This window comes from Schistocerca americana, chromosome 7, assembly GCF_021461395.2.
Source record: "Schistocerca americana isolate TAMUIC-IGC-003095 chromosome 7, iqSchAmer2.1, whole genome shotgun sequence".
NCBI lineage: Eukaryota > Metazoa > Arthropoda > Insecta > Orthoptera > Acrididae > Schistocerca > Schistocerca americana.
Window position 1 is genome coordinate 57353307 of NC_060125.1, and position 26483 is coordinate 57379789.

The following is a 26483-nucleotide window of genomic DNA, read 5'->3' on the forward strand; positions in this document are numbered from 1 at the left end:
TATTATTAAAGATCCCAATACCACAACAGATAAATGCAGACTTTGCAAACAACAAATAGAAACAGTAGATCACATCACAAGTGGATGTACAATACTAGCAAATACAGAATACCCCAGAAGACATGACAATGTAGCAAAAATAATACATCAACAGCTTGCCTTACAACATAAACTTATAAAACATGTTCCCACATACAAGTATGCACCACAAAATGTACTGGAGAATGATGAATACAAATTATACTGGAACAGAACCATTATAACAGATAAAACGACACCACATAACAAACCTGACATCATACTCACCAATAAAAAGAAGATATTAACACAACTAATCGAAATATCCATACCCAATACAACAAATATACAAAAGAAAACAGGAGAAAAAATTGAAAAATACATCCAACTGGCTGAGGAAGTCAAGGACATGTGGCATCAGGATAAAGTTGACATTATACCAATTATACTATCAACTACAGGAGTCATACCACACAATATCCACCAGTACATCAATGCAATACAGCTACATCCAAACTTATATATACAACTACAGAAATCTGTAATTATTGACACTTGTTCAATTACCCGAAAGTTCCTAAATGCAATGTAACATATACCATACAGTTAAAAGTAATTCACACTTGATAAGGTCCGCGTCACTTTCCATTTTTAACCAGACTTAATGTCTGAGAAAGTAAAGAAATAATAATAATAGGCAATGTTGCTGCAAACTTATTTGGTTAGATTTCCTTCAGTTGCAATGAATAACACGATTTATCACTTTCAGTTTTATACAGGACTGCATTGCTAGTAGCAATACCACAAAACTCTGTTTTCCCTTTTCTTTTGATGTAACTTCTGGTTAAACTTTCAAATTTCAGCAAATTTTTATTTAGATGCAGATGCTTTAAACTTTTCAAAGAGACATCTATTAATTTATGATTTTTGGAGTAATGTTCATGTATTTTGTGTAAATGTTTCTTGGATGGATATTAATGTAATTAGATTATTAAATTTATTTATAGAAACCACCACACATAAGTAAATGTTCAAATCTTGAAGTTTTGTTAAAAAAGTTACCATGTGAATAAAAATAAATCCATAATCCAAACAGTTTTTATCCATAGATTATGATGCTGTTCCATGTTGATTTGTATAAGTAGCTTCACATAGATATACAATAACTTCACAGTAAAATATTGTCTTTAACACATAATAATGTTAACCTTTCAAGAACTGATACAGAAGTGAACATTTTATTTATAACATTAATTCTTTTCATCACATCAGTATTCATAGAGATCTCAACAGTGTAATCCTGAATCTCTCCCAGGTGCTGGCCATTGGTTGACTATCTGTAATGATTACCCTGATGCACACCACATCTGTACATGACCACTGGATTGCACTGCCAGGAACGTCTGTGCCCCACATGTAACAAACACAAAATACACTACTTTAATAAATCAAACAATATTTACACAGTATATATTCAAATAACTAATTGTTGCCTACCTGATGTTGCTCATGTGGGGAAAGATGGTGTTGTTTCAGTTAATAAATTTGAAGCACTTGAAGCCTACTACAAGTTTTTGATGTTAGAGTATCCCATGAAATCACATAACTAAATACATTTTGTTATAGAATTTGTCTTGTATTAGGATTGCGAAGAATGCTACATGGTTACTGCTTTTACAGCTGCTCATTGTTTTACACAATCAACTAATCCTAAAGATTACATGATTGGAGCAGGCAAATACCACAGAGGCTGGGATATAAAGGATCCGATGGAGCAACGACTTGAAGTGAGTAAAAGTTCATTACATATTTGTATTCATTTTAGATAGTATAATTTTAAGTGGAGTGTAATCACAGGTGTCACAGGTTTCTTACTTTAAGAGTACACACAAAAAAATTTCTGGACAGCATGTTGTTTAACTTTTAAATCTGAAGAGTAGATGGATAAATGTATATGCCTTGAAGAGCATGTGTAAAGGAGACACAGGCAGAAGAGATCAGTGTTGCACTACAAATACAGTCACTTTGGTTTGTGGTAATTTTTGTTCTGTGGAAGAGTGTGAGCTACTGTTAAAGGGATGTAGTTGCAATGTGAGTTTATTTTTTTATGAAAACTGTAATTTCAGAGTAATAAGGAAGCTTACCAAACAAATCATCAGTCTCCCTCAAAATGGAACACACTTGTTGCTTTCAAGCACTCTGGTTGATGCAGAATTGGAACCAGACAGTCATGTGACTGCTGTCGTAAGTCATGAGAGTGAAGTGGCATGTGTTTGTGTGTGGTGGGGGGGAGGGGTGGCATGCACGTTCATACTAGCTTTGTGTACAGAATTGGCGCAGTAAGAATGTATCAACATGGAGACATCACTGAAAGCCAGAAGGGAGCTATCATGTTTAGACATCCCTGTGGCAATACCATGGAACAAGTTGCCCAATTTTTTTAGTGTATGAACACAGACTGACCAAAGTGTCTACATGGAATCCTATACCACTCAGATTCATGTCACCATGGTGTAAGAACAGTGATTATTAAAAGATGGTAACTGACATGAGATACGGGAGGCTAGTGGACACCTTGTCAGTGACAGTTTCACACCTTACGGGAATTGCTGCTGCCGTTCTGGCTATAGTTCGATCTTTGATATTTTGGGGGGTGTTTTTTATACTATGACTTGGGCCCGCTGATTCAGATTACCTTGAACAGGAGACAGAATTGTTATTGTATGATTGTCAGTGACCAAGTCTTGCTGTTTTCTTCTACATCTTCATGATGAATATGCTGTGGTCGACTCTGTCTTCCAAATTGACAACAGCCATGGTAACATGGCTGCTCATGTATGTTCCTTGCTGTTGAAACATGTACCTCGTCTGATGAATACTGATTGCAAGCTGACTAGCCCACTAAATTGGATGACGATATTACTGTAGATGATGTCTGGGACTACTTGGAACAGTGGGTGGACTGTAGCAATCAACGTAAACACAATTTGTTTGCTCTAAAATTTATAATCACCAAACTGAATTAAGATGATTCCATAGGATACACTAACATGGAGAGCAGCATGAAACCTGTCATTTGACCAAAGGCGGTGGTGGTGGCGGCAGCAGCAGCAGCAGCAGCAGGAACAACAACAACAATAACACCAATGCTGTAGGTTGTATTCCATTATGTTAGTATGAGGTCTGCTGCAGGCAACTAACTCTTTGACTAGTGTGCTTATAAAATAGTGAATTTTTATAGTGTTCCCAGCTATATTTTATTTCTAAGGAGTATACTGGGTGCTTGGCAATGACCTTGCAAGCTAACATCAGATTTGAAACTTAAATATCTGTTCACTTTGTCCTTGGTTTCTTTGGGACTTTATTCTCTGACCTCACATTCCACTTGTGTATCTTTGCCCCTGTATACATTTCTTTCTTCAATTTCTATTGGATCAATATTTGCTGCTTCTAGGTCCAGTTTGACTTGTGTGATCCATGGTATTTTTGATTTGACACCTTGTATTTATGTTAGAATTCTCTTGCAATGGAAAATCCAAGTTGGAATGTAACAATATTATGAGAATATGTTCTTAATATTGTTAAAATTCTCTTTGTGAGTGGTTTTGGTGATAACCATCTGCTGATATGTTTGACAGCTTCTCTATAGGTTTCCTAGAGTCTTGTCAACTTTGGGCTGAGAATTTTTCTCACGATTTTCCTTTCTCCCTTCACTATAATTTCCATGTCACTTTTTGTATGGAGTGTTAGTGTCTCACTTGCATACAGTATTTAAGGCTTGATTAGTGTGTGACTTTTGTGTGCAGGGACATGGATTTTTTTTGTTATATACGTGCTGTGTCTTGCTGAACGCTCTCTTCATTTTTTGTGGTCGAGTCTTTTGTGTGATGTTTTCTCCTCCTGTAGGTTAAAGGATTTCACATACATACTTGAAGTGTGCATCTCTGTTTATTTTGCCACATTTTGTGTCTAATTTCTTATGTTTAATTTTGAGCAGAAAAATTCAGACTTCTTGAAAGACACTTACAGCCCAACTTGTTCCATGCATTCCTTTAGTACATCTATTTGTTTGGTTGCTGTTGCTTCATTGTCTGATAGTATGGCCAGGTCATCTGCGAAAGCTAGGTTTGATATTTCTGTTTTGTCTTGGTATCTTCCTAGTCATGTAGGTTTCCAGTGTGCTTGAGTTTTCAGCTCTTTTTCCCATTCCATCATTACTTTGTCCAGGAAGAAGTTGAATAATAGTGGCAATAATCCGTCACCTTGACACACTCATGAAGCGATCAGAGATTTCACTCATGAGTTTAACTTTCGATGTTGCATCAGCTAATGTCTGTCTGATTAATCGTAGTGTTTTAGGCTCGAGTCCCTGTTCTTCTAAGATGTTGAACAAGGATTGTCGGTCAAGAGAATCATACACTTACTTGAAATCTATGGTGATGCAAATGATTGGTGCATTCCTGATGGCCTTGTATTTTAGAACTGTTTCCAGTTGAGGATTTGTTCTGTGCATGAACAACTGGGGCAAAAGCCTACATGGTATTCACTAATTTTGTGTTATAACTGTTCTTGTATTCTCTGGAGAAAGCGTGCTGAGAAAATTTTGTACGTGACTTGTAGCAGGGAGGTTCCTCTGCAGTTGTTCACATTCGTCTTATCTCCTTTCTTGTGCAGTGGATGGATAAGTGCACATTTCCAGTTCTCAAGAATTTTTTCTGTTTGCCAGATGGTAGAGATTATTCGCGTAAGCTTCTATAGTGACTTTGGTCCAAGGTTCTTTAGTAATTAGGCAATGAGGCCATAATAATCATCCAATTTTACAAAATCATAACTATTATGTTATTTGCGATATGTGTATGAACAATGTACTGTTGGAAAAAGCAAACTCTTGGGTTTTTACATGGTTCCTGCTAGGTAGCAGCAGTGTGCACCCACTTCAGTTCTAGTAAAAATGGTGTCATGGTAACAGAAAGAGTTCTGTGTTCTATGTTTTGCACAGAGCAGGTCAGTAATAACTGTTCAGCATGACTTTCGTATTTGGTATGGTGCGGAGCCTCCTAAAGCACAGAACATTAAATGATGGGATGAACAGTTCTGAGAAATAGTTTGTTGTGTAAAGGCAAATCACCATGCTTTCCCCGAGTGTCTGACACAGTTTTTTTAATATAATCCATTATGGAGTCGAGGTAGCAGTTGTCGTTATACTGGTTATCACTTTTAGCATTCAGCTGTGATTCTTATACATATATTTTAACAACGCGTTTTAAGAGACAATGCTCTCATCATCAGGTTGTAAAGTCTGTCATGAAATTAAACGGACTAAAGAGACAAAATACCATCACAAATAGTTGGGAAGTCCATAGAGTAAAACAGAATTAAAAGTATATTGGACTGTGGGTCCTCGTCTTACATTGAAGTTGTTGACACAAGTCGATGGCCGTCCCATAGTTACCAAGTATGCTGTCGCACTGTGCTGGCTCGGGAGCTGTTGTGGACTGACGTGCCTAGGTGTTGTGGCGTGGTTACAGCCATGTGCTTGACGGTAATGCTATGCTATTGGGCGCCTTATTTCCTTATTGCATTGGTCTGCCATTGTTAGCCTCTCGCAACTCCGTCAGTGACATGCTACCAGTTTAAAGTCGCATACCTACCCTGAAATAATTCTAAAAACCCGCTAAAAAATCTCATTTCTTTAAAATTATCTTGTGCATTTAGAATATTGCTTTGTTTCTTTTCATGGATAGCTATCTCGAATTCCTCTAGTAAATCAAGTTTCCTCCCTTTCTTTTCTACATGCAATATTTCTACGTTATCTTCTATGCTATTAAGGGGATGGCCTGTTTCATATATATGGTTCGCAACAGCTGATTTGTCATAATTTCCTAACCTGAATGCATCTTTATGTTCATTATACCGGATCGCGAATGATCTTCCTGTCTGCCCTATATATTTTGCATCACAAGTTCTGCACTGAATCTTATAAACTCTCGATCTTTCAAACTTATTTCTCTTCTTGCCAATATCGTGCTTAAGGCTATACCTCACTAGGTTATTAGTCTGAAAAGCTATTTTAACATCGTATGGCTTAAAAATATTTGCTGTCTTTTGTGAGACTGTTCCGTAGTATGGCATCGTAATAATTCTCTCTTTCTCTCCATCAGGTTTTTTCTTTTTGCGCTTATTACTTTTCCGTAACAGTTTTTTAACCATATCTATTCTGTAACCGTTATTCATCGCTATTCTCTTAATGGTATTAATTTCAGTCTCCCTATCTTTTTTGCTCATAGGTATATTGACTGCCCTATGCACGAGACTACGGAAAGCAGCTTCTTTATAAGCCTGCGGTTGGCATGAATCATTCGGGATCACGGCATCAGTCGTAGTTTGTTTTCTATAAACGGAGAACGCATGTTTGTTGCCCTGCTTTTTTATATTCAGGTCCAGGAACTGTAAACAATTGTCAGTCTCATACTCCATGGTAAATTCTATTTTGTTATGTGCGTCGTTGAACTTTATTACTATTTCCTCAATGTCCTCACGGGAACCATCGACAAGTAACAGAGTGTTGTCAACATAACATTTGTGATAAACAATTTTATCCATAATGTTATCGTCAGAATTTAGAACTTTATCTTCAAGGTCATTGATAAAAATGTCCGCCATAGTTCCTGAAATACTGGACCCCATGGCTAACCCATCGTCCTGAATATAAAATTTGTTACTAAACGTAAAATAATTAAAACTTATGAGCTGTAGGAGTTCAATAAATTCAATTGTCTCTTGCATTGAAATTTTACCGTATTTAAGGAAATTTCTCTTAATGATTTCTATAGTTTCGTTAACCGGAACACTGGAGTATAAGTTCTTAACATCCAACGAAACCAAACAGGAAGTGTCAGTGACTGGCGTATCTTTAATTTCACCTATCATGGTCATGCTACCACGCACCGAATAGTTATTTTTATACACGTAAGTCTTTTTCAGAATTTGGTTCAACAATTTTTTTATTTTATATGCTGGACTATTTCGACCGTTAACAATCGGACGAACCGGATGCAGATCTTTATGTATCTTCACCTGTGATCTTAATTTGGGGGCCGTTGGATTCATGATAACACATCTTCTTTTTTCGGCTTCTGTCAGCAGGAGGTGTGTGCGTTTGAGAACATTTTTTAGTTTAATTTGGAAATTGGCTGTTATGTCTTTCGGAATTTCCGTAATGCCATTTTCGACAAAAAACGCTAAGGTCTTCGAAACGTACTCCTCCTCTTTTAATATTACGACCGTATTCCCCTTATCTGCTTTCGTGGTAATAGCTTTCACTTCATTAAGTTTTTTAAGGCACAGATGTCGAACGCATTAGCGTTAGTTTCACAAGGAGTCTGCAGATATCAGTTTGCTGTGCAGCTCAACAGCTCGACATGCCCCCGATGTCCATCTGGTATGTGTTGCAGCAACATTTACCCGTGAAACCATTCAAAATTCAACTACTGCAAGCCCTTCGTGAAAGTGACAAACAACATGTGGAATTCTGTGCTTTCATTCTTGGCAAGATGGAGGATGACAGTTTTCTTCCATGCTTAGTGTTTAGTGATGAGGCAACATTCCATTTAAATGGAAAGGTGAACCATCATAATGTGAGGATATGGGGTACAGAACAACCACATGAAGTTGTATAACATGAGGGGTGCTATCAAAAATTTAATGTGTTTGTGCAGCTTCACGAGAAGAGGTGTATGGTCCAGGTTTCTTTGCCAAGAACAGGAAGTGCACATCTTGATATGCTTGAGAACTTTCTTTTCCCACAGTTGGAGACTGGTTCAAATGACTTCATTTACCAGCAGGATGGGTCACTGATGCTCTGACATCTGGAAGTGTTGGAATTGTTAAATCGAAGGATTACTGAATGATGGATCGGTGACACTGGACCAAATGATTCAGCCTTACATTACTGGCCTCCAAGGTCACAGGACATGACTGTATTTGATTATTTCTTAGGGGGGTTTATAAAAGACGGCTTATGTGCCTCCATTACCAACAATGATAAGTGAATTGAGGCTTTGCATAACAGCAACTGTGGAAGCTGTAATCAAAGATATGCTTGCTGCAGTGTGGGAAGAATTTGAATACCACATTGACATATGCCATGCATCTCAAGGGAGGCATATTGAACATCTATGAGTAGTTATGGAAAAAAAAATTTAAGTTACCCGTTCATGAAAAAACAAAATTCATTATATATGTTTATTTGTTTCACAGCTTTGCAGTGGGCAGACTTTACTGCCACAACCATGCACTTTGTTCAAGGACATAGTATGTGGTGATGATGTGGATAGAGGAGATTATAAAGTTAGTGCTTGATATAAATGTAAGTGTTCAACAGAAATGAGGAAAAGAAATACGCTTGTAAGATCTGTCACCTGGCAATTGCAGTAAACTATGTTCACACAATAGTTCCACTTGAACACTGTCCTGGAGAGTATACACTTCTCAGTGTCAAATGTGTTGACCGATTGCATGGCTGCAAGAGGACAATGTTTGTGTATTCAGAATGAAGTTAACTTTCTTGATAATCATGGGTGCTGTTTACTTTGCAGACATGATGAAGCAAAACTGGAAACAAATGTTGGGCGCCAGTCAAATTTCCATACGTGTCAGTGTGTGTCACAGGGACTGGTGATCTTGGCTTGACCACCAGATTGTGAGGATGGTAAAAACCTGTACAAAAAAACCTTCAATCTCAAGGTATGCTGTGCACTGATGACATACATGGCTGTTGTGGTGGAACAGTTGTCAGCGGGCAACCTCTGGGTAAACTGCCAAGCCTCAAATATATAAGGTTTACTCAGGCATGTGGAGCTCTGTCTAGGTGAACTTTTATTTCCCTAGCTGCTAGTGAGACTAAGATGAAACCCTTGAAATTCACTCCTCCACCTTCCAGTGGAAATGGTGGGCTGCCGGTAGGTACCAACATCCAGTCAAACAAGAGGACTCATGTAGCCAGTCCTCATGATTTGTGGATTATACAGAGTTTGTCAGTCTCTAATAACAGTGCACGTACTGGTGGCCAGAATGTATTTCTTATAGTTGAATGGAAAGAGGGAAACTTTGGGAAAGTTTCACCTTTTACTTACAAAGGGAGTTAGAGGGCATTGCTGGAACTATAAAATCTGTCAAGTGCTTGCAAAATGGGACCCTTTTGGTAGGAGCTTCTAGTTCCCAACAATTGCAGAAGATTCAGAAACTTCAGTGTCTCAAGCAGTATTCAGTAGAAAGTGAACTGCACAGCTCCTTGAAATACAGCAAAGGTATTGTGACTTGCAGGGATCTTATTGACATTTCCCTAGAAGAACTGAAAGGTGAGTATTCCCAGGAATGCATTTTTGATGTGCAAAACATAACTAAAAGGGTGGATGGTGATAGTGAAATGAAATCAGACTTATTTATAGTGACTTTCACCAGCATGAATCTTCCAGAGTACAAGTTAAGGCCAGTTTCCTTCACTTCAGCATGTAATATTATTTTCCCAACCCTTTGTGCTGTTTCACATGCTGTCACTTCGGGGGCATACCACCTTAGGTTGTAAGGGAGAAGCCACTTGTGGCAAATGTGGTAAGGCTGCCTATGAAGGAGTTCATTGCTCATCTCCTCCAAAGTGAAACTGCTCTGGGACTTGCCCTGTCTGGAATAGGAACTGCAGGGCCTTCCTTGAAGAAAGGAAAATACAGGAGATCAAAACAGCTAAGAGTATGTTGTATGACAAAGCCAAAAAGATCTAAAAGGCCATGCAGCCCCCATAGTCTTCTACCCCCTTTGCATCTGTTCTTAAACAGCCAGTTCAAAAGACTGCTACTGCTACAAAAACGGAGGTTGCTAGTGTTAGCACTAGTACCTGCACTTGTCAATGTGCTTGTGCTGCTGCAGTTACTTTGAAGCCTGTACCTCCTCCCAGAACATCCGCCAAGGCTGTGGCTGCTCCCTGCTGCTTCACAGTATCAGACTGGTCCACTGTCCAGTGCTGCTACCACCACCTCTGTGGCTGTGGCTCGAAATCCTTCCCAGGCAAAAGAAAAAAAAAAAGTCTAAGACAGACTCATCTGCCAATGGAGATGGGAAGTAAGCAGTCTGACGATGTTGATATTCCTCTCCAGGACATCTCCCGCGGCTCATTTACAGTGGTGATGGACCATGATGTTGGCCTGGGGAATAAATATCACTCCAACACTGAGTCTCAACACATTATGTGATCACCTCCATGGCAGAAAGAGAGGGTGAAAGTGCAACTCCCATGATAAATGGCTCCCATATTACAGTGGTAATTGAATAGGTTCAGGACACTTGTGTAAGAACTGAAACTCCTATCACCGGAATGCCCCTGTGCTTGTGTTTGCAGGAATTGCATTTTAAAGCATCTGATGCCCCTGGGCTACAGGGCTATACACACTTTCCCTGACTGGGGAAAGGTCCAAGTGAGGGGTCACTTTGTTTGTCGATAATGCCTTCTAGTTCTCTGCTCTCCCCTAGCTGCTGACCTGCAAGCGATTGCAATTGAAGTTCATGTGTATCAGTGCATCGCTATTTGCTCACTGTATTTACCTCCACATGATGTGATTGACACTGAGGCTCTGACCAATCTTATAGAACAACTTTCGCAGTAAGGTATCATACTGGAAGACATCAGTGCCCATAATGTATTATGGGGCTGAAGCTATACTTGCCCTAGGGGTTGAGTTTTAGAAAATCTCATGATGCCTAAGGAGCTGTACATCCTCAATATGGGCTGTCCCACTCATTTCTCAGTTGCTACTGGAGCTTCCTCAGCTGAACCTCTCTCTCTACTCTCCTGCCCTTACAGCTCAGTGGAAAGCAACTACTGACCTTAATTCCAGGGATCACTTCCCATTGTGCATCCACCTCCTGGATGGAGCAGTACCTGAACAGAAGCCACCAGAATGAATGGTCAGATGCCTGTGTTTGAACACTGCAACAGCATCCAAAAATGAGTTGGTGGACCGATGAATGCTGCTCAGCAGTCTGAGACAGGCTTGTGGCTTTTTTGGCAGTAAGTGTTCCACAAGAGCAGCCCACCTCTCAGCATTTCAGGTCGCAAGAGCCAAGGCTTGACACATAATTAAGGAGAGCAAGAAAAGATCATGGCAAGCATTCATGGACACACTCAACTGTTCCACTTGTTCCACAATAGTACAGGAACCCTCTGGAGGATTTGCAGTTAACAGTTGTTTACCAACAGCAGCAGTCTGAAACAGAGGTGTCTTCAAATGACACGCAGAACATCGCTCAGACGATGACAGAGCATTTTGCAAAGGATAATCCCAATGCCAGTCAGGATCTTGTGTTTCGCCACTACTGTGTGACTTAAGAGAGGGGCAAGTTGGACCTCAGATCCAACAATACTGAGTATTACAACCCCCCATTTTGCAAGTGGGAGCTGGAATTGGCCCTGACTGAGACTCATGATACTGCTCCAACTTGTGACCAAATCCAGCACTACATGCTTTGACATGTACCTACAGCATTAAAGGAAATCCTCCTCAATTGTTTTAATTTGATATAGCAGACAGATCATTTTCCCAATTCTTGGAGAGGCAATTTTGATCCCTCTCCTCAAACCAGGAAAGGATCTCACATGTCCCAGTAGTTACAGGAGTATTGTCTTAACAAAATGTGTGGGAAAGACCTTGGAGCAGATGGTTAAACATTGTCTGGTCTGGTTCTTAGAGACCAGGCAACTTCTGAGCTGCTTTCCGGATGAGTTCCTGAGATTTCGGCCCACTATCGACAACCTGAACTTGCTAGCGGTGGTTATTCAGCAGCCTTTCCTATTTAAACATCACTGTTTCAGTATTTTCTTTGACATCAGTGAGGCATACAACACTACATAGAGGCACAGTATTCTCGTGCAGCTCCGTCAGTGGAGCTTTCGTGGCCACTTCCTCATCTTCATACAGTCTTTCCTAGGTAAGCAGACTTTTGGGTCACTTGTTGATGACATGCTATTGAATCATTTTGAGCAGGAGAATGATATCCCTCAAGACAGTTTTTTTAAGTGTTACCCCCTTTGCCATAGCCATAAACATTATTGTGTCAATGGTACAGAGTCCTGTACAGTGCTCCTTATGTGTTCACGATTTTAATGTCCCTCCTCCAGTGTTGAAACAGTGATTCACCAAGAGCAGCTTACAATGTAGAGATTAGAGAATGGGCTGCAGAGATGGGTTTTCAGTTTTCCACAGGTAAGAGGTAAGTATGCGTGTGTGTGTTCATTTTAACTATTCTCATCATATTTTGGATCTACCTGACTTGGATATGAGGAACACTATTCTACTTTATAATGACTCAGTGAGTTTTTTTGGCATTATTTTTTACTCCAAATTGCCGTGCTTGTCACACCTGAGAGACGTGAAAACAAAAACCCTCAAGGCACTAAATATCACAAAGTGCCTTAGCCACTAGCCTTTGGGAACAGATAGGACATGTCTTCTCCAGTTTTATAGGACTTTCAGGTGTTCGAGGTTAGACTATGGGTGCACAGTGCATGCTTTCTTATCTGAAGATCACTGATGCTACCCACCATGAGGGGACTAGGCTGGCCATGGGCGCTCATGGGACCAGCCCCATACGCTATCTCTGCGCTGAGGCTGGTGAACCACCACTTACAATCAGACGGCAACTCCCCATGATGTGTCAGGCATATAAGTTCCTCGCAGCCTCATTGTGACCTGCACACCCTACTACTGCTTTTTCACCTCTGGCATGTCTTTTTCTCCAATTGTCCATGAGCAACAAGGCCATTTGGTATGTGCTGGAGTCACTTGACGTGGAGGAAGTACAACACCAAATCCAGTGTTTTAACTGCCTGCCACCTTGGTTACTGCAGACTAATTTTAGATGTAGTGAATACAGGAGAGGCTGCACTCCTGCATATGTTTTTAATACATTATTTAATGACATTTTAACTGAGCACCATACCTGTACAGCTGTCTTTATGGATGGGTCAAATCAGGACTCTTTTCCATGATCATGCCCTCAAGGTCTGACTGCCTCATGGCTTACTGTCTTTGATGTGGAATTTTATGTGCTCCTGTGGGCACTTTAGCAGATGAGATGTGATTGGAATAGTAATTCATTCTCTGTTCTGATTCTCAGAATGTTCTTCACTCTCAATGCTTCCACCCAGCAGATAAGGTAGTCCAAAATATCCAGGATGCCCTTCTTCATTTACAATAGCTGGAGAAGATGGTGTCTTTCTGCTGGGTGCCAGGGCACATGGGTATTGCAGGAAATGAAACGGCAGATGTAGCAGCTAAGGAGGTATGTTGCAATGCTCTGTTAATTTGATGTGCCATCCCCATGCGTGGTATCACCTTGCTGTTGGGATATAGTGTCTTGTGTCAGTGGGAAGATGAGTTTATGGAAGTGACAGACAATAAGCTCTGTTAAGTAAAGCCCACAATGCTGCTGTGGCATACCTCCTTCCAGCCACATCAATGGAACAAGGTCCTCCTCACTCCACAGCCATATGATGCATGTCTTCTTACTCCAGTGAGAGGACCCTGCAATGCGTAGTGTTTGTGGCTTACAGATCAGTATACCACATTTTGTTAGACTATTTTATTTTCTGACCACTGGGCAGCAGCAGATTTGCGACAGGTCTGCCCTCCATTTAAAGTAACATTCAAACAAATGTGGTGAGGGTTTTAAGGTTTCATGATTTGGCCAATATGTTTCTGAAAGTTTTTGAGAGTTGTATTTAACGTGTGAACCAGGTTGACTTCCTCACCCATTTTTTGTGGCCAGCGAATCACATTACCTTGCACTTTTCTTTTAGTGCCTCTATCATTTTATTTCTGTTTTAATCCCAAGTATAGCATCTTTCACCCTTTCTCCATTAACATAAGACGTGTACAAGAGTGATTGTCTGGTCAATATGATGGAGGTGGGAACAAGTGCACGAGTGTCATTTTACAGGTTTCCTGCCCATTGTGTGATAACATTTTTGTAATTTTATCCTCATTCGATAAGAGTGCCAGTGACCTCTCCATTGAGCACCTGTATGTTCCAAAAACATGTACACTCTCTCTCTGACCTAATGGTAAATCTGCTTGACAGTGGATGCTGTGTGCTGCATGGTTTGTGCTGTCTTTAATGGTAGCCCTGCCGTTCATTTCTGCAGTAAGGCTGACCCAGTATCAAAAAAAATTCTCGATCGATAAAATACTCCAATCATGTCAACTCACACGGGACAAATGTATTATTGTGCAGCACAAAAAAGCATTGGAAGCTATTCACCGTACACTAAGATTTGAGAGGTAATGAACAGTTTTTTTAGTGGCACATTCACTTTATTGTCCAGTGACTTTCGACAAGTTCTACCTGTTATACTGCATTCAGAGACCATTGATGAACTTGAGGCAAGTCTCAAGTCATCAGACTGACTATGAAGGTCAATATGTAAGTAGAACAGTAGCATGATACATTCACTGAACATTTTGATAAACAATTGTTGGATACTGGGAAAAGAAAAATGACAATTGATGAATATACACAATGTATCACATTGCCAACATACTTCTGTAAAATCACAGCAACCACAAATGAACTGCTTCACAAAATTTTCTTAAGTATCACACAGAATTACAATAATCCTCTGTGGCTAAGTGCGATAAACAGTTTTAGTGTCATCACTTTCAGTACGCAAAATGAAATATCATGTGAAGTAACAGCTATCAGTCTATTGATACTGAAATGACTTGAGATGAAGTTGTCAGTTACCCAACTGAATTACTGAATTCACTTGATTTGCAAGGCATCCACCACACATCTTAATATAAAAAATTGACATATTTCTCATTCTTCTCCAAAGCATAAATCCACCATGACTTCGTAATGGTACCAGGCTTTCAGTGAAAAATATATTATGAACTATATCATTGAAGTTAAAATTTTAAATGGAAAATTTATAGGAGAAAATGTACTGTTGCCACATATCCCAATAGTTTAGACAGATATACCATTCAAATCAAATGTTTGCTGTTTCATATGTGACTCAGATTTACAATATCCTTTGACAAAGAACATGGCCAATCATAAAAAGTGTGTGAACTACAGCTGAAAAATCCATACTTAGCTCACAGACAGCTATGTATAGCTTGCTAATACATCTGGAAATGTGATCTATTTTTGTATGCACAAGACAGGGGAACAAAAATTATTTTGGAGAGCTGCCAACTTTACAGATTGCCTGTAACTGTGAAGGATTTTTCACTTTAATTACAGAGTTATGGGAAATTATTTTTAAAAAAATGCAGAAATAGACATTAGAAGGAAAAAATTGAAAAAAAGGTACTGTTTACATTTTGCTAATCTTGTGCTACTGAATTCTTTTTATAGATTGCAATGATTTCCTTCATGAGTATGGAGTAAACCGGTCTAAGATTAATTTTGTCACCATGGCTTATTAAAGACACATTTATACTGAGTTCAAAGCATGTTCTGCAAACTTGTATGTGGCTAGTACTAGAAAACTGATGTTTGCAACATGTTGTCAACAACTTATCAAAAGAAAGAAAGTGTTCTGTGGCAGCGTCAGTGCGGATTAAAGGATCGTTGTTCCTGGCCAGCTACCACTAAATGGCACTATGCAGTGCTAGTGTTTGTTTTTACTGTATCTGCAGTATTGCATGTTGTCTTTACATGTGTTCTTTTGAAAAAAATAGGGTGTACAGGAAGCAAAAGTCATGAATTTGTCACTTTTTATGAGGCAGAGGAGTGTGTCTGGAATTTTTGGACTCTTAGTTTGTGAAATACTAAACATAAGCATGACTCCACACAAAAAATGCTATGCTGCTTTGCATCAAAAGCAGTGACACAGAAAAAAATAAACCTCAGGATTTGTTATCTGATTTTTGGAAAAATTTGTTGTCAGCAAGTTACATGCACTGCTGCCATATGAAAGAGAGGTGGGAAAAAAGAGAGGAACTTTCAATGAGACAGAAACAAATGTATGTGGGAGGCAGCAGTCAGAAGTGGGTGTGGCAGGAGGTCATCAACTGCAGATTTTCTCACATTCTTTGGAAGAGTGAGAAACATTGAGGCTGAAGTAGTTTTGTTTACTGAACATTATAATTTGGATGAATTGTTAGATGAACTTGAAATAACCTTACATCGAACTCAAGTTATGTGAAATATCTGAATATGCTACATCATACATAAATGTCTAATGTTGGAACATATGTCAATATGTTCCATAAGTTACAGTGGAAAGTGGACATAGGTGCTCGTTTAATGTGTTATTCTTACAGAAATCCATTTTTTATTCTGTTGTAAGTAACCAACATATGATAAAGTACAAGACAGAACTGCTGGCCAGTACTTACCTCGAAGGAGTTGAAATGTGTAGTGCTGCAGATAGGCAAATACAAAAGTAAAAGGGACATATTAGCTTGCTTTTGAAACTAATAGTTCCTTCATTGGGTGGGAGAGAGATATATATTTCAAAGGTTAAAAGGAAGTCATATCACTCAGACCCTACAATGAGAGGGAGCCACTTGTAGTGTGCCTGAGCACAGACGAAGATGAAAGAGGTGGTGTTGAAGAGAGTGGGTCTAAGGTGGTATATCGGTAATCATGGCCTGCAGCAGTTCAGAGTAATACAGGAGGAGGAAGAACAAAATGTAAATTAGATAGAAGAGGAGTTTTTCTGTCTTGATTTTGAATTGCATTAGTCTCTCTTCCCCCTAATCTACCTTTACTTAACACTATTCCCTTATCGTTTCAGGACTGAAGCTCACACAGTGCTAATCTAGTCATCCTCTCTTATTGACTCTGACCAACAACTCCTCTATTATTTTGTCTAACCTCATCCTCAGTACACTTGAGGAACTGTTAATTCTGAAAATTAGGCAGTATATCACTTTTACTATTATATCTGTCTATCAGCCATATAGTCCAGTAGAATTAGCATTCAGATTGGAAATAATTGCTACAAAAGGTTTTATTGTTTTAATGGCTTCATTTCTGTCCCAGTATGACTATCGTAGGTTTTCCCCCTTGGTGGAGTTGTGGAAAATTGGGGGGGGGGGGGGGGGGGGGGGCAAAAATGTACCCGAAAAAGAGGTATTTTTTCGGTTTTGTGATTACATCTTGTAAATGATTCAGAATATCGAAAACATAGTGGAACTAAAAATTGTAGGCCATGAAATTCTACATTGAATGAGACCATCCGCGTATTTTTTGGACCGCATGTTTCCGTACTAATGCTCTTCAAAATTCGACCAATTTTACATGTTCATGAAAAATTTTCATTTTAGCCTCTATTTCTTGGTAATATCATTGAAACTAATGCACATATCAGTAATGTCATTCATAAAAAAGAGATGGAGGGATAAATTCTGCATTCAATGAAACCAAAAGTGAACTTATTGGACCACCCATTTTTGTACAGCTCCTCATTAATGTCGGACCATTTCTCATCATCAATGAAGACAATTTCAAATGTAGTTCTTCAGTAATTATTATGTATACTCTTTTTGATACAGAACTATAGCAACCCATTGTCTTGTACTTATAGAATACAATATTAAAATTTTGTAAAATTTGAAAAATAATATCAAAAACATTTTTCATTTATGGAGGGTTAAGAACTGAGACCTTGTATCTGACAGATGTCAGAAAAAGCCCTAGCTCAAAAAAACTTGTAAGCGAAAAAAATATATGTTATAACAGAATGATGCATAAAAGACAATGCACAACCTGAGAGTAATAAATAATTATGCTCTAAATAAGAATATTAAAGCAATCAAAATTTTTATTAAAAATTTGTTTTTTAGCTCCCCTGTAAAATTTGTCTTTCGTCAGATATGTGGTCTCCATTCTTAACCCTTGATATAATATAGTTATACCCATTCAACTGATATGAAGGAGGCAGGAAGAGGGAGAGACACTCCTTGAAATTAAGTAGTGGTTATTATATTTCATAATTCCAAAATTTTACTTAAATGTATGAGATGAGAAGGGTGAAAGTAGGTATGTACACAAATTTCACATACATCGATGTTTGACTGTCATTGCTCCACTCGGCTCCTCAAAGTCTGTAATTTCTAAGTCCGATACCCCATCACTCGGCTCCTCAAAGTCAGTAATTTTTGTCACCTCATATATACAGTCCAGGTCTTTGTCAACATCCGGTTCATCAGTTTCATCTAGTTGGAGGGAGTTAGTGTTATAACCTTTAATCACTAATAAATTGCGTGAATATACAAAAGTAGAAACAATAGTGGGTTACATGCTATTAACTCCGTATCTGTCATTCGACTGCCATGCTGTGACATGCGGCCGGCGCCGTTCGTAGCCAGGTGGCGCTCCCGCGCTCGGCCGAGCTGTGGAGCGCCTCTATCGGTGTGTTCGCGTACTGACGTAGCGGCACTTTTAAATCTCGTGGCACTGTCACAACACTTTTCCCCCCTTGAAAAAAAACACTCACTTCCTTGGAGACACGGACAGTGCGGAGACATCCATGACCTCTTGGGAGGCCCCGAGAAGATCCCGCGGAGAAACACGAGAGTATGGTCGAAAATGTCCAGGACGGAAGCTTGCGCATGGAACGTGCCTCCTGGACGAGATGATGGGTGAAAACTCCGGAGCAGCATCCATAGGTGTCGTGGACCTGGGGGTGTGCTCCAGCGAGATGGGTCCCGGAGAAGGCGGCGTGGTGACTGGGGCCGGTTCCGGCGTACTCGGAAGCGGTAGCGACGTCGGCTGCAGCAACACGCACAGAAGATCGGTAGCAGCGACAGGACTGGCTTCCCGGGCTGGTGGAGGCGAAAGAAGGGGCAGTGGCACCGGCGTGGCCACCACTCGTGGGTGCATTTGGTCGTAATGGCGAACAACCATGCCGTCGTCCGTACGAATTTCACATAGCCGGCGGCCGCGAAGAGCCTCGACCATCCCTGGAATCCATTTAGGGCGAGGTCCATACCCTCGTGCCCACACGTCGGCACCCACCGAGTATTTTCCCGCACTAGGGGACACAGCACAAGGCCTGACAGGGTGAAGCAGATGCAGTAGGGTGCGCGGTTGGCGGCCATGCAAGAGTTCAGCAGGGCTGCGATCACCCAGAGGCGTGAAGTGATAAGAACTCAGAAATTGCAGCAGAGCGTCATCTGTGGAAAAATCGCTAAGGAATTTTTTCATCTGGCTTTTGAAAGTGCAGACAAGGCGCTCGACCTCCCCATTCGATTGCGGATGGAAGGGCGGTGCTGTAACATGATGAATCCCTTGTCCAGTACAAAAATCACGGAAGGCCTGCGAGAGAACTGAGGGCCATTGTCCATGACAATCGTGGATGGAAGACCTTCTAGCGCAAAGATTTTGGACAAAGCCAGCGTCGTCACCGCAGTGGTGGGCGACGGACATCGAACAACAAACAGAAACTTTGAGAAGGCGTCAATCAACAATAGCCAATAAGTGCCGAGGAAGGGGCCGGCAAAGTCAGCGTGCACCCGTTCCCACGCCTGCGCCGGATCAGGACACGGAGAGAGCATTGTACGAGGTGCAGCCAATTGTTGAGCACACTGACCACACGCAGCGACCATGTGGGCGATGTCCGAATCAATACCGGGCCAATAAACGTGCCTGCGGGCCAGGGACTTAGTCTGAGAAATCCCCCAATGGCCTTCCTGCAATAGTTTGAGAACATTGTTGCGAAGAGAGGCTGGCACCACGACCCGTGGAGATGCGCCATCCGTGGCCAGAAGAACAACACCCTCACAAACAGACAGATGAAGGCGCAAGGCATGGTAGTTGCGAAGGCGATCCAATGCCCGGCCCTTGGTCCTGTCCGGCCAACCCCGTTGAACAAAACCGATCACCTGACGCAGGACCGGGTCCCGCGCAGTAGCTGATGCGACCTGTGAACCTGTAAGTGGAAAACCTTCAACCGCACGACGTTCTTCCTCATCAATGTGGAAACAGAGTAGTTCATCTCGATCAAAAACCGGGTCGGGGCCCATCGGCAAACGCGACAACGCGTCAGCTTTGGCGTGCTGGGCCGTGGGGCGATAGTGAATCTCATAGTGAAAACGAGAGAAGTATAAGGCCCAACGTTGCAGGCGGTGAGCTGCCTTATCTGAAAGTGACGCCGAGGGGCTGAACAGAGAGACCAGCGTCTTGTGGTCGGTGATGAGATGAAACTTAGAACCATACAAAAAAACGCTGAACTTTTTTAGAGCATAAATGATAGCTAGTGCCTCCTTTTCGATTTGAGAGTAACGCTGTTGGGCATCGTTGAGGGTCTTGGAAGCATAGGCGATTGCTCGTTCCGACCCATCCTCATACCGATGGGCGAGAACAGCCCCTAGGCCATACTGTGACGCATCAGTCGCCAGAACCAAGTGCTGACCTGGACAGAATGTGGCAAGACAAGGCGCCGACTGCAAATGAGCCTTCAGGCAGACAAAAGCCTGCTCACACTCGTCGGACCAACAGAAAGGAACGTTTTTGCGTAACAGCTGATGCAGAAGATGAGCCACCGCCGCCGCGGATGGAATGAATTTGTGATAATAAGCAATCTTGCCTAGAAACGCCTGAAGTTATTTGACCATAGACAGCCGGGGTAGAGTGGTAATGGCCGCAACGTGCTGTCGTAGAGGCCGTATACCCTCACGGGACAAGTGGAAACCAAGATAAACAATGGAGGGTTGGAAGAATTGTGACTTGTCCAGATTGCACTTCAACCCAGCCGAATGCAGAACCCGAAACAGTGAACGCAAATTGTGAAGGTGCTCCTCAGTGGAGGCCCCCGTGGCAACAATGTCATCCAGGTAGTTGATGCAGCCAGGAACGGAAGCTGTGAGCTGTTCCAAAAACCGCTGAAAAATGGCCGGCGCGCTAGCGACGCCAAATGGTAACCGCTGGTACTGATACAACCTACAAGGAGTGTTGATGACGAGAAATTCCTTGGAAGACGCATCCAACAGCAACTGATGGTACACCTCCGATAAGTCAAGTTTGGAAAAGAACTGGCCCCCAGCGAGCTTGGTAAATAACTCCTCAGGACGGGGAAGAGGATAAGTGTCAATGAGGCTCTGAGCATTGACGGTGGCTTTAAAATCACCACACAATCGCAGACTCCCGTTTGGTTTAGAAACCACCACGATTGGCGATGCCAATTCGCTGGAGGTAACAGGAAGGAGAATCCCTGAAGCTGTTAACCTGTCTATCTCAGCCTTGACAGGTGCACGCAACGCTGCCGGAATAGGGTGTGCCCGGAAAAACTTTGGGCAAGCTGTAGGTTTAAGAGTAATGTGGGCTTCAAAATCCTTGGCATGACCCAGACCAGCAGAGAACACGGACGAGAATTCAGAACACAATCCATCCAGCTGTTGATACGGAATATCCTCAGATATGAGGTGCACATCATCATCAATGGAGAACCCGAACAACTGGAAAGCATCATAACCGAACAGGTTTTCCGTGCCAGCATGATCCACCACATAAAACGTGAGGGGCTTAGCAACAGACTTGTAGGTAGTGGAAGCATCAAACTGGCCAACGATAGGAATTGTCTGCTTATTATAAGTTCGCAGATTTCGCGTAACGGGAGACAAGGGAGGGGAGCCCAACTCCAAATACGTGCGAGAATTAATGAGAGTTACTGCAGAGCCAGTGTCCACTTGCATGCGAATGTCTTTATCCAGAACACAAACAGTAACAAACAACTTATTTGTTTGAGAAAGCACACAGTTAACATCCATGTCCAATGCCTCGTCCTCGTCGACAGGAACTTTAGGGCACTGACACACAGAAGCAATGTGGCCTCTTTTTCTACATGAATTACACGTGGCCCAACGTTTTGGACATGCGACCCTGTCATGCTGTACAAAACAACGTGGACAAGAAGGAAGTGCGGAATGAACCTGCTTCTGTGGTTACTGTTTTCGCTGCGAGCGTTGCGGCCCAATGCGACGTTGTTTATGCGAGCAAACTGCCGCCACATCTTCGTTCCCCTGTGAAACAGGCAAATTGTCCGCGTCGAAAGTGGTCTGTACAGCGCCCACATCACACCACGCGTCTATTTGCGTACCAGCAGTGTGAGACACTTCAAAAGATTGAGCGATGCTGAGAACTTCCGACAACGACGGGTTTGACAGTTGTAAGGCATGTTGCCAAACTTCTTTATCAGGAGCAAGCCATAGAATAGCGTCCCGAACCATTGAATCAGCATGAGACTCATGATGAGTGTCCGTGACAAACTGACATTTCCTACTCAGACCGTGTAGTTCCGCCGCCCAAGCCCGGTAAGCTTGATGGGGCTGTTTACGACACCGGTAGAACGCCACGCGGGCGGCAGTGATGTGGGTGTTTTTTCGGTATTAGTTAGACAATAAGTCACACATTTCTTGGAAGGACAGAGAGGCAGGTTCCCGCAGAGGGGCTAACTGAGATAGCAGCTGATAGATCTGTGGGGAAATCCAAGAGAGAAATAACGACTTACACATAGGAGCTTCGACAACGCCGAAAGCCAAGAAGTGTTGCCGCAAACGCTTCTCATAATCCTCCCAGTCTTCAGCGGCCTCGTCGTAAGGAGGGAACGGAGGCGGAGAAGAGGAAGACAGACGATGAGTAAGCGACGTCGACAACGCCTGAATAGCAGCCGTCAGCTGTGTTTGTTGTTTGGTGAGCGCTTGCATAAGCTGTTGTATGTCTGCCCCGACATGAACACACAATTCCACAACGCAGGAAAAAAAATTTCCGAACTCGTCGCCAAAAAGTGCTATAACCTTTAATCACTAATAAATTGCGTGGATATACAAAAGTAGAAACAATAGCAGGTTACATGCTATTAACTCCGCATCTGTCATTCGACTTCCGTGCCGTGACATGCGGCCGGCGCCGTTCATAGCCAGGTGGCGCCCCCGCGCTCGGCCGAGCTGCGGAGCGCCTCTATCGGCATGTTCACGTACTGACGTAGCGGCACTTTTAAATCTCGTGGCACTGTCACAACAGTTAGTGTATGAGTTCACCTTGCTGTTGACATAAATTAATGAGCAATTAACACCAGCTTTCCGATACCCACAACTACCTGCATAGCCCTTGTTGCATTTGCTGGAAATTGTTGAGAGAAGAGACTGTGGAACTCGTTCTTTGGAGGTAGGAACGGGGCCAAGACCAAACTCTGAGGCCTGCCATCCCCAGAGGAGTGGTTCCATCTGGTGTCCTATCCACATTTGTACTTGTAAGTAGGTCCTCAAGCAATGCTGGTGAGCTGCTTCCAATGTTGGTGGTAGGGGTGCTAGGGTGAATCTGGATTTCACAATCGCTTTGGAAAACAGGTCCAATCGCAATTTGTCTAAAGTGTCTCCTGCCGTACCTCCATAGTGGGTTGTTAAAAATCAGAGGGCAGCTTCGACAATAGCTTCAGTTTGAGTGTCTTGCTCTAAGAAAGGTTTGATATCTTCCACAAGATATTTATTTTTGACCAGTAGATTGACCACCTCCTTCTTGCCCTGACCGAAGAGTGCTGAAGTTGTGTCACATCCACTTATGGCGTGGAGAAATATGAATGGCCTTCTGATGTTGTTTGCCAATTTGAAACTGCTGGAACCAAATGCTTTTGATGAGGTCTTTCCTCCTCCAGGTTTCAAGAAATATATATTTGCTGGAGGTGTGGCTAGGGCATTGAGCATGATTAGAAAGTCCGTATCCTCACCAACAACCACAACTTTCTCATGTTCCTGTGATACCTCGAGTGCTGTGGCAACAATTAGATGGTCTGTGTCTTGATTAGCTTGCTTTACTGAGAAGCCTTCATCTTCAAGCCTTGAAATAAGCGTGATGCATAAGTGCGTCGGAGGTGGCCCGAGGAGAATGTGTCGCGGCGCGGGTGTGAGGCACGTTGACGTCGTGGCACCCTGCACATCGCACGTTGTGGTCATGTGAAACACCAGCACTTATCACCATGTGGCATGTCATTCTCTATGGGTAAATAACAGCATCGTTTGGCGTGCGTCCACCCCGGAAGAAAGGTGGGAACTGGCAAGACACGGCCAGAAAAAACTTTTACCTGGGCCACACCTGTCTCTGCGCCAGGCGCCACTAGAGAGCAATAAACTGTGTCGCCTAGTGGGCAGACAAAGGATGCTGCCACCTGGTAACTGCACACTCACATTATGGACAATATTCTAGTGAAGCAAAAGCTGCTCTTCCAAATGGTGCATTTTAAATTAAAATCAGAGTTTACCTATATAAATATATTTACCTCCAAATTTGGCCATATGTAGGGTTCTGAGTTTTTGAAGGTAACTTTCTAGACGATTACCTTAGGGATTACAAAAGATACTCTTTTGTCATTATTAGACTGGCTTGCCAGGCAGAACATATACACAAAGGCAGAACAATAAGGTACAAAAAGGCATTGCCGTTTAATAAGGAATGCCAAAGCTGACCTTAAATTTCTTGTCACAGAATTTACCCCTGACTTTGAATAGTTTTTTAATTTTTTTCAATCTTTACTCATGATTATGTTATTTTTGATTTCTCTGCATAAAACTGATCTAGAGACCTATATTTGTAAATGTGAAATACCTCACATGCATAGCAATGAAAGTACAAACTTAGCCGTACAGAAATGGGTGGTCCAATTCATTTTTGGTCTCATCAAATGCAGAATTTATTCCTCTATATCATTTGTATGAACCACTTTATTGATAGATGGGTTAGTTTCAACGATATTACCAAAAAACAGAGGTTAAAACGAAAATTTTTCATGAACATGTAAAATTGGTCCAATTTTGAATAGCACTAGTATGGAAACGGGTGGTCCAAAAAATATGCAGATGGTCTCATTCAATGTACAATCTCGTGCCCTACAATTTTTAATTCCACTATGTTTTTTAAATTGTCAGTCATTTACGAGATATAATCACAAAACTGAAAAAATACCTCTTTTTTGGGTATATTTTTGCCCCCCACCACTTTTCCACAACTCCGCCAAGGGGGAAAACCTAGGATAGTCATATTGTGCCACAAATGAAGCCATTAAAACAATAAAACCTTTTGTAGCAATTATTTCTGATTTGTCTAATTTTTAGGTTTAACCCTACTGGACTAATACTATACATCTCATATCACGGAAGGTAAGTACTGGCTTGCGATTCTGTACCCGAATTTTTTAACTTCCTTGACTGAATTATCCTTTGACCCAGTTAAGTAATAATATATGATCAATTTTCAGGTAGAGTCAATTGTTATAAAAGATACATACCAAGGAAGTTTCCGAAATTATGCAGATGATATTGCTATAATAGTCTTGAAAACTGAAATAACAATCTCAGATTTTGTGAGACCAGCTTGTGTAGATCTGGAAAGAAAATATGACAAACAGCTAATCAATGGAAATACTGGCTCTGTGAGTATATTTCCCTATCATTTTCAGTCTTTATTTGTCACATATTTAATTTCTTTTCTGTTAGTTTACCTAAAAATATTTCTTTTAGAATACCACACTTAGAACTGTAGAATGACTCAAGTTTAAACTAAAAGTGTCTTTAGGCATACTCCCAAATTGATTAAACATGTGTAACCACAGCATACTCTTTCCCAGAAATTCACAAATTTGTCTGTTTGCTGATAATGTACTCAACATTCTAAAACTATTTATTTATTTTGTGCTGTCACTCTATGTTTTGCCTTCATTTGTGTATTCAGGTCACTGCATCTGTATGCATTTTCCTAATTTAACAGTGACACTGTAAGTAAATTTCTTTAAAATGGGTCTCATACATTTGAATATTTGTGGCAGGAGAGAAGTATGTGGTTACAAATTGCCGAAAAAAAGAATGCCACCAGAAATAAGGATGACATACATAAAATAAGATGAGAATGAAAATCACATGATTAATTTTGTAGATTCTGCAGTTCATAAATCAGTTCATCAGAAGAGAGAGGGAATATGAAGTAGGAACAAAGGGTGAGAATTGAAAATATTCTACATACCCTGGATAGAGACACAAAAAACATGGGGGAAATGTGTGAATGATTGAAACTGGTTACTTCCTGTGTGCGTTCTGCACTTTCATCATTAATAGCAACTTTACTTTCTGCAGTACATATATTTGTACCTCTTCTTCTAGTTGCTTCCTTCCTCCCTTCCTCTTGCTTTGATGGTGAACAACCAATTTATTATCTCAGAACTGTAGTCATTAGTGGCTGGTATGTCTGCAATGCCTAGTCCAGTTGCATCCTTGAGCCATCAACACGTGGGGTGTGAATGTGTTCATGGATGGGTCGCTGGCCAAGATTTGTGACAGCACAACATAGAATTTCACATCCTACAGTGTTTCACAGTGTGAAAGACAGAATAAGAAAAGCCAGACTTCTGCTTTGTGGTGAGGAGCATGGCCAGTAAGATGCAAGATTGCATTGTACTTCACAAGCGCAACACCGCC

At 41.4% G+C, this 26483-nt stretch overlaps 1 protein-coding gene across 1 annotated transcript in view; it reads left to right on the plus strand.

Annotated features, from left to right (window-relative positions):
• The first annotated feature begins 1679 nt into the window (after nt 1-1679).
• LOC124622697 (clotting factor C-like) overlaps nt 1680-26483 on the plus strand; it is a 66263-nt gene continuing 41459 nt past the window's right edge. The window contains exons 1-2 of the mRNA XM_047148487.1: nt 1680-1805; nt 25271-25444. Coding sequence (XP_047004443.1) covers nt 1680-1805; nt 25271-25444 — 300 coding nt within the window. The remainder of the gene's footprint in view (nt 1806-25270; nt 25445-26483) is intronic.